This window comes from Eurosta solidaginis, chromosome 5 (assembly GCF_040869045.1).
Source record: "Eurosta solidaginis isolate ZX-2024a chromosome 5, ASM4086904v1, whole genome shotgun sequence".
Classification (NCBI taxonomy): domain Eukaryota; kingdom Metazoa; phylum Arthropoda; class Insecta; order Diptera; family Tephritidae; genus Eurosta; species Eurosta solidaginis.
Genome location: NC_090323.1, coordinates 211,432,700 through 211,450,165, shown reverse-complemented (window position 1 = coordinate 211,450,165; position 17,466 = coordinate 211,432,700). Strand labels below are relative to the sequence as shown.

Below are 17,466 nucleotides of genomic sequence, written 5' to 3'. Positions count from 1 at the left end.
CCGTCGATACCAGTGGCACATTCTGAGAATACTACAGAAACTTATTTAAGCATATCCAATTTACTTGAGCTCATTCAATATAAACAATTTAATTGGAAAATTTGTGCGGGTTTAAAGGTAAGCAGTTTCGGTGGTACAATTTAAAATAAATATTATATGAAATACATTCCAGGTTGTAGCTATAATTCTCGGACTTCAGGGAGGTTTCACTAAATATTGCTGTTTTCTCTGTCTTTGGGACAGCCGTGCTAGAGAAACCCATTACATTCAGGAAAACTGGCCACCAAGAGCTGAGTACGAACCAGGTGCCTTCAATATCGCAAACCGGCCTTTAGTAAATCCCGCAAGAGTTATTTTGCCAGCACTTCACATCAAATTAGGATTACTGAAAAATTTTGTAAAGGCTTTAAATAAGGACGCGCCATCCTTCCAGTACCTAACGAAATTTTTCCCTAAAATAACTCAAGCTAAATCAAAAGAAGGTATATTTGTTGGTCCGCAAATTAGAAAGTTGCTGAAAGACGAAAATTTTGCGAATCATTTATCATCAGTAGAAGCAGCGGCTTGGGACAGCTTTGAGCAAGTCGTTAGTGGATTTCTTGGCAACAACAAAGATCCCAACTATAGATAGATGGTCAAAGCCTTGTTGAAAAACTACAGTGCTATGAAATGCAACATGTCCCTCAAAATGCATTTTTTGCATTCACATTTGGATAATTTTCCCGCAAACCTAGGTGCTGAAAGTGATGAACAGGGTGAAAGGTTTCACCAAGACCTCATGATTTTTGAAAAGCGTTACCAAGATTTTTGGAATGAAGAATTGATGGGAGATTATTGCAGGACAATAATACGGGAGACAAACCCAGAAAATTATAAACGGGTAGTTAAAAGTACCCACGTCCCTCACTATTGACCACCACGGTAAAATCGCTCAATTTGACTTTTTTTAGATGTAGATATGTATGTATTTAATGTTGTTGTCGTTGTTGTTTTTTATTGAATTGCTGATTTATACTCATATTACTCAACTGAATACAGGTTAACGTGCAAACATATGTCTATAATAAAACGTTATAAAAAATTAAAAACGTAGTTTGAATAAAAATTGTCTCTATAAAAAATTGTAGGATAGACGCTTGCAAGTTAACGGGGCTATAGTCTCAACGGCACGTCCGATTGTTGTACTGGTATGCTTAAAATTTTCGTAGTTAAATTACCTACAACATAGGACGGCTAACTTTTTTTCGTCTATAGAATTTTTCCGATTTTAAAGTGGTTAAATCTGAAATTTTGTAAAAAATTTCTTTTTTTTCTCAAAATTTTTTCACCGTTTTTTGGCATAGTGGCCAAACTACTGAAGATACTGAAAGAAGGTGAAGGCAAGAAATGTTTATGGGAATTAGGCCTATTTTATTCTTGGTGACTAATGATTTCTCACATTAGCCGTGTTTTTTTTCAACCGCGTATACGTTTCGTTTGCGCGTGAAAAAAAAACGCCTATCCTCGCTTAGATAAAGCTTAGGAGACCCATCTAGCGGCTGTGGTTAAACAACTAGCTGCAGCAACAGGGTGTACCGAAAAGCAGAGACACAACGCTCTGATGGCCATATGGTATAACATATAGCTGAATCAGCTGCGATGAATTGTGGACACACATAGAATACATAGAATTAGTGTAGAGGGTGAAACAAAGACACTTATTTCAGTTACATCTGAGTATAATGCGTATTGAAATTTAGTAGGACAAAATTTATGCGCAGCAATTTCAGAGGTGTATTTAAAGATTGTCGCTTAGCAGTCCATAAAAATATTAAGCGTAAACGGATATACGCATGTTAAAAAACACGGCTATTATTATTCAATATTTCTAATAAATTATGATAAATTTAATCAGACCAATTCTAAATATTCTCGCGGAATTTTGTTCTCGCGGATTTTTTATTCCCGCGGAAAAATTCCTCCAATTCTGTTCTCCTAGGGAGAACAATAATTGGGGAATAGGAATTTCGAATTTTCGAAGTCAGCTGTTTTGTCAATTGAAATGTCAATTGCACATTTCTTCTTTTGTTTAAAAAATTGAAAAGTTTAATTATTGTTGCAAATTTGTTGGAAATTAAGAAATAAAATATAAACAATGCCCAGTATTTATAGCATTTCATGTGGTATTCACTGAAATGAGTAATGAATTGGTGCCACAGCAACATCAACAGCGGAACATAAGAAGATGACGGCCGCATAACACAAATCTGCCGGAGTTGCCTGCTTTCATTCAGCAAAGCAATTTTCTGGCGGCCAAGTTGAGTTGAATTCGTCCTTCGTCATATGCCAAAATCTATTTAAGCCTTATTAAAAAATCCTTGCGCAATTTCTGGATGGCTGCATCAAATATGTATACCAAGAGCTCTACCGTTGCTTATGATATACTTTTCGACTTAAAATAAAGAATATTGTGGTTGTAGTTGTTGTATTAACAGTGAGATTGTAAATACATATTTTAGCACAAATTTGTACAAATAAGTGTTCTTTCTTAAAATAACCAATTTCCTTTAACTATTTTGATGCATTCCCTTTAATTTAACTAGTGAAAAAACTCCTATTAAATGGCAGAGAAATCTCCCTCTCCCTCACATTCATAATACCTACTTTTCTCCCATAACCGGTTTCCGCTTTTTCGAACATTGTTCAGAATAGGAGGAAAGGGAGAAGTGAAAAACCTCACAAGGAATTTTTATTTAGAATACGAGGAATGGGAGAAGGGAAAAAACTCGCACGGAATTTTCGTTTAGAATTGGGCTGAATATGTTATTGTAGGGTATTAATAATAGATTAATTGTATTAATTTAACTTTATAAATTTATTACTTTGAATTTTTATAACTTTCAATATGTACCTATCTAAATGTTATTTTTCAATGTTGAATTTTATAACATCAAAATTATCATTCTTTGAAATTTTTTTAAACAAAAAGATTTGAAATAAACTTATACCAAAACACGTTTTCTATTAAAAGAATTTCAATTGTAAACTACAACTGAGATTGTAATCTACAACTGACGATCCCGCCTTTACACCTAAAATTGTGCTACAACAAATTAATGTATTTAATTAGTGCGCCTAAAATCAGGCAAAAGAACAATTCTAAAAACCAACAAGTAAAGATGTCAAATTTCGTATGTAACCGAACATTATATACTCAGCGTGAGCTTCAATTGTACATTTCATTTCAGATAAATTACTTTTCTACATAACACTTGGCACCACCCGTTCAAAAAAATGTCTCTCCATTTCCTCTTAAAAAAAAACTTGATAAGTGAAATATCATTGATTCAAAACTATTTTTTGCTAAGTTATAGCTTATTACTTTAGTCTACGAACCTTTTAAAAATCTTTTATATAAAAGTGGGTCTTTAACCGATCCCGTCCATTTTACTAGAAATATTTTCTGCTATAAGGAAAATATGTCTACACAATTTTATTACGACACGTTTATTTTTCTTCGAGTTATGGTTCCCGAAATATAGAAAATTGCTTAGTCATAAAAGGGGCGGCTCCACGCCCATTTTTTAAAATTTGAAGTTTTTCCTATTTATTGTTACAAATCCAGTTGGGAAATGAGATGCCATTGAAATAAAGCTCTTTTTTGCAAAGATATAGCTTATTTTATTCGTCCACGAGCCTTTTAAAAATCTTTTATATAAAAGTGGGCGTCCTTAAATGATTTCGTTAAATTTTCTTCAAAGCATTCCTTATAGTAAAGGGAACCTTTCTGCCCAATTTTGTTACGATAGGTGTAACGATTTTTGATTTATGATTAATAAAATTTGTAAAATTGATTTTATCACAAGTGGGCAGTGCCACGACCATTTTAAACAAAATTTTCAAATTTTTATCAAGGGTCGCAATACCAGTCCGCATGTCAAATTTCAACTTGCTAGGTGTATTATTTACTAAATAATCAGATTTTTTGTGTTTTCCAAAATGTTATATATATAAAAATTTGACGTGGTTATCATCCGATTTTCAATACCAATCTATTCTGGATACAGATAAGCTTGTGTACCAAATTTGGTGAAGATATCTCAATATTTACTCAAGTTATCGTGTTAACGGACAGAGGGACGCACGGACATGGCTCAATCAAATTTTTTTTCGACGCTGATGATTTTGATATATGGAAGTCTATATCTATATCGATTCCTTTATACCTGTACAACCAACCGTTATCGAATCAAAGTTAATATACTCTGTGTGCAAAGCACGCTGAGCATACAAATATTTGTATTAAGAAATTACAATTAAAAAGTTCAGTAAGTAACTTTAATTAGTTATTTTGTATGCAGGACGCGAGAGTTTTCCTTATTCAAAACTAATACAGTTGTACAATTAGTTGTAGCAAGAGTATCAATCGCGATGAGGTCTTTATTTGGCAAATTTTGGGGGTAGATAAAAGAGTACATAGTGTCTCATACATAATGTATGTATGTCCTGCTTGCTAAGTGTTCCCACATGGCCCAAACCTTCTATTCAATTGCAATGTGGAACCAACGCCTCGAACACCCCTCTCACTATGTTTCACTGAAACTGAAGTTAGAGTAAATTGATGATCCCGCCTATTGGATGGGGCGAAACACTGCTACAACAACAACAAAAATGTGAATTCTGTTAATTTGCTATGTTGGTGATAGAGCTAATATTTAACCGATTATAAGGATCGGTCGGTATAAAATGGGGGATGAGTGGTCGCACCTACTGAATGGGGCGAAGCACTGCAACAACAAATACATCCACTAATTAAAAAAAAATATATTTCACAATTTTCGTGTCACGGCTACACGCATCCCTGATGGAAGATGACAAATATAAGTGCTTATAAATTCAACTTCAGTTATAAGAGGGATATTTCTTCATTTAAAATATCAGTGCCTGAAACTTATTTTGATAGTCTTGGATTATTCTTTTTGGATGGAACAAGCAGTGGTACATTTGTACACTAAAAAGACAAATTCTTTAAGAGATTCAAAAAACTTAAACATCTCTGCGGGAACATAGCAGAAGTAATTATTAACTATCAAAATGTCCGTGGCCTAAGATCGAAATTGAGTACATTTTTTCTCAATAGTTTTGTTTTTACTCCGCAAGTTATAGCCTTTACTGAAACCTGGTTAAAAGAAGATAATTTTGTATCGGCGCGATTGGGTAGCTAGAGCAGGTGGTGTCCTTATTGCTGTGGTTTGGAATCTTCCATTTGAGTTGTTGTTTTTGGACATCGCAGCTGATTCAGAGTTTGTAACTGTGAAGATCTCATTGCATAATTGTAGTTTATTCATCCGTTGCTCGAATATATCACCAAGATCCGATATACATGTTTATACTTGTCATAGCTTAGCTATTTGTAATTTGTACTCGCAACTTCGAGACAAAGACCACATTATAGTTCTCGGTGATTTCAATTTATCAACAGTAAATTGGATCAATATCATAGACTCTAATGTCATGATTCCTACTACTCAGCATGAATTTTTTAATATCCTGTTAGACACATCTCTTGTTCAAGTTAACAATATTGTAACGAATTTACTGCAATTCCCCTTATTTGCAACTTTCTGCTAACGATCGAATCACTAAACTGTTGAATAAATAACTATTCAATAATGCAAAATGGCCTTTATTAGACTACTTTCAAAATAACACTACTATTGCTCGCCAGATAGCGTCTTACATCAAACTGATTGTCGCGTCTCTACTGTTGCTGCCTTTTATACTCTGTGATTTCCTAGTTGCATTTTCTAGGCGCTTCCACAATTTACTTAGTTACTGCTATAAAATTATAACTACAGATGCACGTGTATAGCTTCTCATATGCGCATGTATTTGTGAGCTACAATTCCACAATTATAACTGCATACTTTTGGGAGCATCTCAGATAAGATATCTGCATGTTTTTGTGCGTCTCTTCTCCGCTGCGTGTACGTACATATGTGTAGACATAATGATTGATCTATTGATGTGCATACAAGTCACTGCTTAGCATCGGCTTAGAGATGATAGTATTCCTTAGTGCTGCTAATATTCGTTACACTGCCCTCCACCTAAGTCTGATCGTCCCGATCAGACAAATCTCTCGATCTAAACATTGCTAGCATCTCCAAATGAACCACCCTTCTATTTCGTGGTTTCCCAATGGTTTGTATGCGGTAGATGGTATCACTGATCTTTTTCATAACTTTGTATGGGCCTTCCCAACTGCACCGAAATTTGTATGGAACACTTTCCGCCGGTGAGGGTGGTATAGCAGTACCAAATCTCCCTCCAAGAAACCTTCCGATTGATAGTTCTTGTCGTACCTGTGTTTCATCCTACTACTCATTATCTTGGGTCGTTCCATTGCACTCTATTGTTTGGCCAATTAAGAACTACTTCGCAGAGCTTGATCTTGACGGATTGACATTGCATCATCAGTATCGTCTTGACGTTTCACAACAGTAGTGCGCGCTGGCTTGAATCCACCCTTGCATTCTTTCTGGAAAATTCCTTCAGTCGTTTTAGTGCGTCTATTAGTTTTTGTCAATGCCACTGTTTTTCTCACAGGTACTTTTGGTTTTGATTTGTTTGGCCCCTTCGTTCCATCAACCCTTGCCCGATCTGCTGCCTTTGACTTTTGTGGTTTTTGTCGAATCTCTTTCACCAGCACTCGATTACTGCTGACCCCTTTTTCCAAACTGAAGTTAAGTAGCACATCCTGGTTCTCATAGCGTATAATCTTTCTCGGCTATGGATCCTGATATCATGGTCAACTAAGAAGTCCACTCCCAATATGACTTCATCAACGATCTCCGCCACAACGAATTTGTGTCGAACCATGACATTCCCAATTAAGACTTCACAGATCACTTCTCCCTGGACTTGGTTATAATCGCCAGTGACCGTACGCAACCTTGCTCCAGGTAATGGCTTTACTCTCCTATTGACCAAATCAGATCGGATTAAAGAGTGAAATGCGCCCGTATCTACAGTCAGTACACGCTCCTTGCCTTCCAGCTTTCCTTTTACGGTAAGACTGCTCGATTTTCTTCCAATTTGCGAGATAGATATCACAGGACATTCAACAGCTGGAGCTAGCTCTCGATCTTTACATCTGGCACGCTCTTGCGTTTACGGCCACCCAAGTTGGAACTACCAGGACCGGTGCTGCAATGACGAGCAATGTGACCTGGGTTACCGCACTTGAAACATGTGATTGCACCATTATTCTTCTGTTGCGTTCCTTTTAAAGCTTCTAAAATTGCGTCTACCCACTCTGGCCTTTCTACTTCCACACGGCGATACCGTTTCTGCGAATGTTGGCTTTGGGTTTGCGTATGTAGCTCGCTTTATTTCGACGTCCCGTATGTCATTTATAAAGCTCTGAATCTTTACCCTTTCAGTGTATTCCACGGGTGCGTCCGCATTCGCTAAATGTGCTAGCCTTTCAACATCCGACGCAAACTCTTGCAATGTTTCACCAGGCCTCTGGAAGCGGTTCAGTAACTCCATTTGGTATATCTGTTTTCTATGCTCGCTTCCATAACGTCTTTCGACAGCGGCCATCAATGCTTCATAGTTGTTCCGCTCTCCTTCTTGAATCGTCTGTAGGATTTCGGCTGCTGGCCCCTTCAATGCTACGAATAGAGCTGCAACTTTATCTTCAGCATTCCAGTTGTTCACTGCTGCGGTCTTCTCAAACTGTAGCTTAAAGACCTGGAAAGGAACAGAACCGTCAAGGGATGGTGTTTTTACCTTTGGATTACTCGTTCAAACTGCTGGGCGATTTAGTTGCAACTGCTCGATACGTCCTCTCAAAGCATTCATCTCGGCCTCGATTTTTTCCTCAAACTGTAAAATTTTTGTATCCTGGGCCTCCAGCTTCGAAGTTACCCTTATCTCCTGTGCCTCCTCCGCATTAGTTCCATCTATTTGGAAGCAATCGTTTATCATACCTTTGCATAAAAATGGTAGTAGGTATAATATAGAGAACTACAGGGGTATAGATAAACTCTCAGATATTTCTATATCTTTTGAACAGATTATTACTTGCCAACTTCAGCATCTGTGTAGTTCTTTAATATCTCCTTGTCAGCACGGTTTTGTGCGTCGGAGATCAACAACAACCAACTTGCTCGAATTTACGTCCCTCATTATGGATGGTTTTTTGGATTTTAAACAAACGGATGTCATTTACACTGACTTTAGTAAAGCATTCGACTCTGTTAACCATAAGCTTTTACTTCTCAAACTTGATCTTCTGGGTTTTCCTAAGCGTCTTTTGATTTGGATCGCAAGTTATCTCGAAAACAGAACTCAACAAGTTCTATTCAAAAACAATTGTGCAAAGTCGATTAATGTAATCTCTGGTGTGCCCCAGGGTAGTCATTTGCGTCCCTTACTCTTTACTTTGTTCATTAATGACTTACCATAATTTATCTTATACTCTAGAACTTTAATGTATGCTGATGACGTAAAACTTTGTCACACATATTTGCCCCCAGATTCATCCAGTTTTGACCAGCTTCAGGCCGATCTTGGCTCTTTTCAAAGTTGGTGTTCAGCAAATTTACTTCTTTTGAATTGCACTAATGCAAGCAAAAAAGATTTCATTGTGTGAAACCGTTTCTGGCATTTTATATGCTAAATGGCACCCCTTTGGATCGTATATCTGTTGTATGTGATCTAGGTGTTCTTTTTGATCCGAAATTAAGTTTAATCTTACATATCTCAACAGAAACAGATTTTAATTTTTGCAAGGTCTCAACTGAGATTCAAGTCTTCATCTTTCACCATACAGGAATACACTTCTTTTAATTAATTTGCCAGCTCTTGAAACTCGTCGAATATTACTTGGTGTAATGTTCATTCATAAGCTGATCATCGATGAGATTGACTCCCCTGATCTGGTTAGTAGACTAAATTTTGCTGTTCCTACTAGGTCTAGACACTTTGTGCCTTTTCATTTACCTCTTTGTCGACAGAACTTTGCCAGAAATAATCCTATGCGGATTTGGTGCTCACGATATAATGACCTGTACAACTGTATTAGCTTCGAATGTTCGTTTGCTGCTTTACATACTGCCATACTCTTGTGTTTGGCCTGATATTTTAAATGAAGTAAATAAATAATTAACTATTATAATTGAAATTGTAATGCGTATAACCATATATATTATTTCTAATTACTGTTTTTATGTACGGGCCCCTTTTTCGCTCTTATTTGGAATCCAAATCTATAAATAACCTTTTGGTTGTAAAGATGGAGATTCGGGCTATTAGCGAGCTTTGGGCAATTTTGGTCGTATTGCTTTTATTTAGCTATATTTTATTAAAATAATTTGTTAAAAATAAACAATTGTGAGCACACAAAGAAATCTATTTGTACTATGCCACTATTGTGAATATTTGCACTGCATTACCGGAAGTTGCTCTCATACGCCAGATGACAGCGCAAGCTGTAAGTTTTAATTGATTGATAGAACAGCTGATTTCTGTTGATATTTGATAAAAGACTTTTACATATATTGGTTGCGCAAGATGCGTACGGGTCCGGGCGTTTTATATAATTTACTTTAATTCTTGGCTTGTAAGTTTTGGTAAAAAATAAAATAAATAAAAATAAATATATCTTAATTTGTACTAAGGTTCCTTTAGATCTATATATACAGATAAATATTTTATATATATGTAAATAGGTCATATTTTTTAATACTCACTCCTCTTGTATGTTATTTATGCTTAGCTCCGGTTCCAAATCAACCTATAAAACAGAAAAGAGAAAATATGCCTTAGATTGTTAAAAACAAATCTCTAAGGCCCTCTCACAGAACGGCAAGCTAACTTTTTAACCCAGAGTTAATCTTTTGACCACGCTTGTATGAGCTTCACTTGTATGTATGTATGTTTGTTTGTAACTCTTGAGGCTAAGCGCGCAAAGGAGAGTTACAAACAAATAAATACAGTTTAAAAAAAAAACTAAAAAAGACGCTTTTATAAAATGTACGAAATTTAAAAGTGAAAAATAAATATAGTTTAAAAAATTTAAAAACACTCTTTTAAATAATATCGAACTAAAAAGGTTAAAATAATTTTCAAAATAGTTTTCAAACAATATTGAATGAAAAATACTAGTATATTCTCGATATACGAAAAATATGGCACAAAGTGCCCACGCTTTTTTCTCAATGATACTAGTATTTTGCGTTTATTATTGTTTCAAATTTGTTTTGAAAATATTTTTTTACTTTTTAGTTCGATATTATTTAAAAGAGTATTTTTTAGTCTTTTTAAACTATATCTATTTTGAGAGATTCTTTCAAATATCTCGGAGTTAAAAAAACACTTTGCAGTTCTGCAAGTGGACCTAAATTACCATAGCTTAAATTATTTATATGTCAAATATTCAACCGAGGCATGGGCTAAATATTCGGTGTTTGGCTTGACGGAAGAAATTCCTTTTCCGTGTAATGCTTTTATTTACTAGGAGAATGTAAGCAGGGCTGTACACCAACTCGTTTCCCAGTAGAACCCTGTTGCGAGTTATGTTGTTCAATCTTACGTCACACTCCAAACTATTCCTGTTTTTACACCTCAGTGAGTTAAGCAGCTTAGAAAATAACTGCAAATGGATATGCTGTTCCTAAGACCCGAAAGTTAAAGGGGTCAAAAGGCGGGGACAGTCGGGATAATCGCAGAAGGTGCTAGTACCGGTGCGTATCGGTTTCAACTCGATAAAGGTCTGCCCATATACTATACTCCCTTATTTCATTTTGTTTGACTAAATGGGGGCCACCGTGGTGTGATGGTAGCGTGCTCCGCCTACCACACCGGATGCCCTGGGTTCAAACCCCAGGCAAAGCAACATCAAAAATTTTAGAAATAAGGTTTTTCAATTAGAAGAAAATTTTTCTAAGCGGGTCGCCCCTCGGCAGTGTTTGGCAAGCGCTCCGGGTGTATTTCTGCCATGAAAAGCTCTCAGTGAAAACTCATCTGCCTTGCAGATGCCGTTCGGAGTCGGCATAAAAATCATGTAGGTCGCGTCCGACCAATTTGTAGGGAAAATCAAGAGGAGCACGACGCAAATTGGAAGAGAAGCTCGGCCTTAGATCTCTTCGGAGGTTATCGCGCCTTAAATTTATTTTTTTATTTATTTAAATGGGGGATTTCTCCGAAAAGTATTGTTATTTGTAAGACAGAGTGGGCGTGACATTTAAGGAAAACAATCTTCCCCGAAAGAAGATAATAATAAAAATGTAGTATAATGCGTATATGCGCTAACAATGTAATTATTCTACGTGTATATTTGATATATTCTACGTCAATACGCTCATAGTATATTAACTCTGATATATTTAAGTTACGCCGATATGGCAACCAAATAGAATATAAGCAACGAATGAAAAGAAACGAAAAGAATAAAAGAAGCAGTCGTATTCGGAGAAGAAAAGAGATCGGTTGCATATTACATCTCAGAAGTGGTCGCGCACGCCAGAGTTTAATTTAAAAGAAATTTACAAAAGTACATTTGCCCAAATACACTTTTTAATAAGTACAACAATATAAGCAAAATGGAAAATTCTCTTAAAAAACAGCAGTTAATACAAGTGCTGGCAGCTGCTGATATTGAGGTAGAAGCAAAAGCTACGGTAACAGACCTACGAAAGATTTTCGCACGAAATCGCAAAAAAGCCGAGGAATTTGCATGCCATTTGCTTTGGGATGGCGATGATGCAAAATCGCAGGACAGCGTTTTTCAAGCAGTTGGAGTTGAAGGCGCCTTTAACGCTGTTGCTAACCATTCCGCCGCTGCCGACGTTGAAAATATTTTCGCTGTACACCAAAATACATACACCGCTGCAATCGATGAAATTTTTACTAAGAACCTCAGAGTAGAAGCTGATGATCCCGTTAGCAACGCTGCCGTCAACGTTCATACCGCTGTCAACACCGCCGCCGACGTCGGAGCTCATTTCGTTGTACCCATGGTTCAATTATACAGGTTGGCTCATCTCATCAGCTGATTTTATTTATGTCATTGCATGGTCGAAGGGATTGTCAAAAGGAGATGGCAAACTCAAAATGAAACCAACACATTGGCAACATATTACTTACACATAGAAAAACTGCTAAGTTTTATGTTTCCATTCCAACCATTCCCACCAACACCAATACACAGATTTTGACAATTTGAACAGACATATTTTGTTGCTTTACAGATGAGCCAACCATGTATAGTTGAACCATGGTTGTACCTAACGAAATCCAAACGGCTTATGCCAACCATGCCGCTGCCATTTTAATTGAAACCGCTGAAAACGAAAAAGAAGCCGTAGAAAATACAACCGCCGCAAATAAATTTGATTTGAACAAAATGTCAAATGCTTTGGATGAAGAGCTATTCGTTTTACGCAAACAGTATGACATTTTAAAATTAAAAAAAGAAATACGTGAGCTGGAAAATAATGACCAGCATCTATACAAGCCAGCGCATAGAGTTTTGTTCTAAGAAATTGAGCACTCAATAGTTAAGTGTGATGGTGACAATCGTATGTATAGTGCATCAGATTTTATACGTCATCTTGATCAAATTTTTGAGCAGGTCAAGGCAGATGAACTCTTCAAATTTTTGGCTTTGAGAAATTCCTTAACAGGTATCGCTCGATTGCTTTTAACTAAAGGGCCTGTGACATACGAAGAGTTGAAAGCGAATTTGTTAAAAGAGTTTGGCCATTCCGTTTCCCGTCAAGAAATCTACAAAGTTTTACAGCACCGCCGAAAGAAAAGTGATGAAACCGTGCAAAGGTTTATTTTGGAAATGGAAGCGATTGCTCGCGGTAGTGATGTATCGGAATATGAGTTAGTTGCATTCGTTTTACATGGTTTACAAGATCGTACAATAGAATATGCAATATTTTGTAATGCAAAGAGCATCACCGATTTGAAAGAGGCTGCTAACATGGCAGAGCATCGTAATGCAGTGCGAAGGCAGTCACCTAATATACAAAGTTACAACAAAAACAAAGTCCCGATCGAAATTTCAGCTGTAAATAATCGTTGCTACAATTGCTCCAAATTTGGTCATCTTAAATATGATTGTCCATATGAAGTTCGTTCAAAGGGTGTATGTTTTAATTGTTGGAAACTGGGGCATGATCACAAGGCTTGTACGAATCCGAAATATGTTCAGCGTTTGAAGAAGACAGTAGCTACAGTAATGCAAACTAACGATGTACAATCGGGGAATTTTATTAATTTTGTACATGAGGTAAGTGTTGCATTTCTTAATAATGAAGGTATGTGTACAAAAACAACGAACCTTAAATCCATTTTTGATACAGGAAGCCCCATAAACCTAATTCGGATGTCTGAAACGTCGTTTAAAGAAAAACATAAATTATTTAATACGTCATATTGCGTTTGGGTAACGCGCAAATAAGAACATATGGAACTATTTATTGTAACATTAAATATAAAAACCACAATTATAAAACGATATTTTTGTAGTACCAGATAATTTCTTCCAGTCCCCATTCTTTTGGGACGGAAATGTCTAAAAAAATCGTAATATTTTTCTTTGTTATGAAATCCAAAATATGAATAATAAAAGTAGAAGTAAAACAAATTCGTCTTTTTGTACATATGAACCTGCGTTAATGACAGAGGTTAATAAGTCACTTGCGATTGAAAACAAAAATTTTAACGATTCTCGTATATCAGAGAAAATAGACAGATTTAAAGGAAATATTGAATTTTAAACATCTTTGGGAACTGAGATATTTGCGTTAATGACTATTGATACTAATAGTGCCCATGATGCATTTGATATCAACCCTCAGTTAGGTAGTGAAATGATTACACATATAAGAAATATAATTATCAATAATTATATTATGGCAGAGATTGACGTTGACCCAATTGATTACAAGATGACTATTAAATTAACAAGTGAGACTCCCTTTAATTTTGCACCAAGACGGTTAGCTGTAGAAGAGCGTGTTGCTTTGCGAGAAATTATAAGCGATCTTTTAAAAAAAGGTATCACCATTTGTAATGCAAAGAGCATCACGGATTTGAAAGAGGCTGCTAACATGGCAGAGCATCGTAATGCAGTGCGAAGGCAGTCACCTAATATACAAAGTTACAACAAAAACAAAGTTCCGATCGAAAATTCAGCTGTAAATAATCGTTGCTACAATTGCTCCAAATTTGGTCATCTTAAATATGATTGTACATATGCATCACCGATTGTGATGGTTAAGAAGGGAAATGGTGATTTTCGTAAATGTGTGAATTATCGGACATTAAACAAATTTACTTTAAAAGGTAATTTCCCAATACCCTTAATTGAAGACTGTTTAGAATATTTTGCGGAAAAAAATTTACTCTTCATTAGACTTACGGAACGGGTTTTTCCATATTAATGTGAGTGAGGAGTCGAAAAAATAGACCTCGTTTGTAACACCCGATGGCAAGTTGAATATAATAGGGTACCTTTTGGATTGAAAAATGGACCATCGGTTTTCCAGCGTTATATACGTCGGTGTTTGCAGGACTTGATAGATTCAAAGAAAATTGTAGTATACCTTGATGATATATCCATAGCATCGTACGATTTACAATCACATATAGAATTGCTAACAGAAGTCCTTAAACGTCTTGCTAAGCGTGGATTAGAATTAAACATAGACAAATGTAGGTTTGCTTTTCAGGAGATAAAATATTTAGGTTATTCGATTAACGAGAATGGAATTAAGCCAAGTGATGATCATATTATGTCAATAAAAAATTATCCTATGCCCCGAAGTTTAAAAGAGGTTAAAGCTTGCTTAGGACTCTTCTCCTATTTTCGAAAATTTATTCCGAACTACGCGAAGATTGCTAATCCTCTACAAAGTTTACTTAGAAACTGATCAAAATTTGAAATCAACGATCTATGTATTAAAGCTTTTGAAGAACTTGAATCTAAGCTTATGTCAAAGCCAATTCTATCAATTTATAACCCGGATCAGGAGACAGAACTTCATACAGTTGCCAGTAAAGTAGGTTTTGGAGCTGTTCTCTTGCAGCGGCAAGAAGATGGAAAATATCATCCGGTATTTTATTTCTCTAAGACAACACAACCACAAGAGTCACGTCTACATAGTTTTGAGCTGGAGACACTTAATACATGCGCTAAGAAGATTTGATTGCTATTTACGAGGAATAGCTTTCAAGGTTGTTACGGATTGTAACGCAGTTACTTTAACTCTTAAAGGAAAAACGTTTGTCCGAAAATAAGCCGTTGGGCACTGGAATTACAAAATTATGACTATAAAATTCAACATCGAAATGGGGTTATAATGGGTCATGTAGATTCCCTCAGTAGATGCCATAATTCAGAGTTCAGTGTTAAAACGAGAGTTCAGAATTAAAACGCACGGCATATTTGACGACAAGAAGCAAGAAAACTTATCCCTATGCAGCAATTTCATCTCCGACGCTTGAGGATAAGCCAGTTAGTAAACAATTAGCACAACCTGAGCTGTCGGATGTGATGTCCTCGGATGAGATCAGTCAAACAATCGTTCAGAGTTATAATAATCATACTGAAGAAGAACTTAACGGTATTGCAGATAATATCAAATGTTAATGACTTCATAATAGCAGCTCAGAACAGAGACGAACACATTTTAAAACTGCGAGATCGCTTAGAAACGGAAATTGTAGAATATTACAAGTTACAGGGCGGTGTAGTTTTTTGACAAAGCAAATCAGGTTTTCTCCAATTATATGTTCCATCGGAAATGGAATCTAATGTAATGCGTCTTATTCATGAAAAAATAGGTCATTTAGGCATAGAAAAAACATATGACGAAATTCGAAAGTTTTACTGGTTTGCAGGTATGAAAGATAAAGTAAACTATATAAATAATTGTATTAAATGTATAATGTGTTCCACGCCAGTTCGAATGTATGAAAGAAACCTCCATAGTATTGCAAAAGAACCAGTGCCGTTCCATACATTACATGTGGATCATTTTGGACCACTACCTTCAATAGATTCGCAACGCAAGCATATACATAAGTCAGAATGGCCGAAGTATGAAAGCAAAATAGTAATAAAGTTGAAATGAAAAAAATCTACGTTCCTTCATATGTAAATTACATGTTGCGTTAAGCTAGTATTAGTTGGAAAATAATGTGATGAGTGTGATGTATACATGTATCATTTTGGTATTTCGTAGATGTAAGAATGAATATATGCGGCCACCGTCATGTGATGGTAGCGTGCTCCGCCTACCACACCGGATGCACTGGGTTCGCACCCCGGGCAAAGCAACATCAAAATTTTAGAAATAAGGTTTTTCAATTAGAAGAAAATTTTTCTAAGCTGGGTCGCCCTCGGCAGTGTTTGGCAAGCGCTCCGGGTGTATTTCTGCCATGAAAAGCTCTCAGTGAAAACTCATCTGCCTTGCAGATGCCGTTCGGAGTCGGCATAAAACTTGTAGGTCCCGTCCGGCCAATTTGTAGGGAAAATCAAGAAGAGCACGACGCAAATTGGAAGAGAAGCTCGGCCTTAGATCTCTTCGGAGGTTATCGCGCCTTACATTTATTTTTTTTTTGAGCATGAATAAATGTTGATGCATTTAGAAACTGTTGTTATATTTTAATAAGGTAAACACATTTTGGCAAAATAATCTAGAAACTATTCATACAATTTTTTATCAGAGTGGCCGAGTTGTAGTATAATGCGTATATGCGCTAACAATGTAATTATTCTACGTGTATATTTGATATATTCTACGTCAATACGCTCATAGTATATTAACTCTGATATATTTAAGTTACACCGATATGACAACCTAATAGAATATAAGCAACGAATGAAGAGATACGAAAAGAATAAAAGAAGCAGTTGTATTCGGAGAAGAAAAGAGATCGGTTGCATATTACAAAAAAAAATAAAATAAAAAATTTTAAGCACCTCCTTTATATAAATGGACAAAAATCAGCAAAAAATCTCTCCTTATATAAAGACATAGTACCTGCGCGACCGAGCTTTGCTCAGCAGTCTTCGAGTATGCCGCATAACATACTTTGTTCTACATGTCATCATTAATCAAACTCTACTTTTTATATATGTGACGCGCTGTGACGCACGCTAACGCAATTCCTCCATACGCTGTTCGCCAGTTTCGAAATTTACTATTTCTGATGTACATTGCCGCTGATCCTAAAGTCGTTGTTCTAGTGCCTCGATACATTCGTTGGCCCTGCGCTGTGACGCACGTTGTTTTAGGTCCTCTAAACGGTGTATGTACTCGTTGCTCATCAGTTTCACAACTTCGTCTTTGTGTTATACGCCGCCGCTGATCCTCAAGTCGTTGTTTTCGGTCCGCGATACATTCGTGAGCCCTGCGCTGTGACGCACGCTGACACAGTTCCTCCAAACGTTGTGTGCGC

General features: G+C 36.3%; 2 protein-coding genes across 3 annotated transcripts in view; one reads left to right on the top strand and one right to left on the bottom strand.

Annotated features, from left to right (window-relative positions):
- S6k (Ribosomal protein S6 kinase) overlaps positions 1-17,466 on the bottom strand; it is a 182,706-nt gene that overhangs the window by 128,555 nt on the left and 36,685 nt on the right. For both annotated transcript variants that reach the window (XM_067787952.1, XM_067787953.1), the window contains exon 2: positions 9,741-9,784. In XM_067787952.1, coding sequence (XP_067644053.1) covers positions 9,741-9,784 — 44 coding nt within the window. The remainder of the gene's footprint in view (positions 1-9,740; positions 9,785-17,466) is intronic.
- LOC137252388 (uncharacterized) lies at positions 12,398-13,524 on the top strand. Its single transcript, XM_067788001.1, has 3 exons — positions 12,398-12,569; positions 12,623-13,288; positions 13,362-13,524. The coding sequence occupies exons 1-3, from the start codon at positions 12,558-12,560 to the stop codon at positions 13,371-13,373; spliced, it is 690 nt and encodes a 229-aa protein (XP_067644102.1). The 5' UTR covers positions 12,398-12,557; the 3' UTR covers positions 13,374-13,524.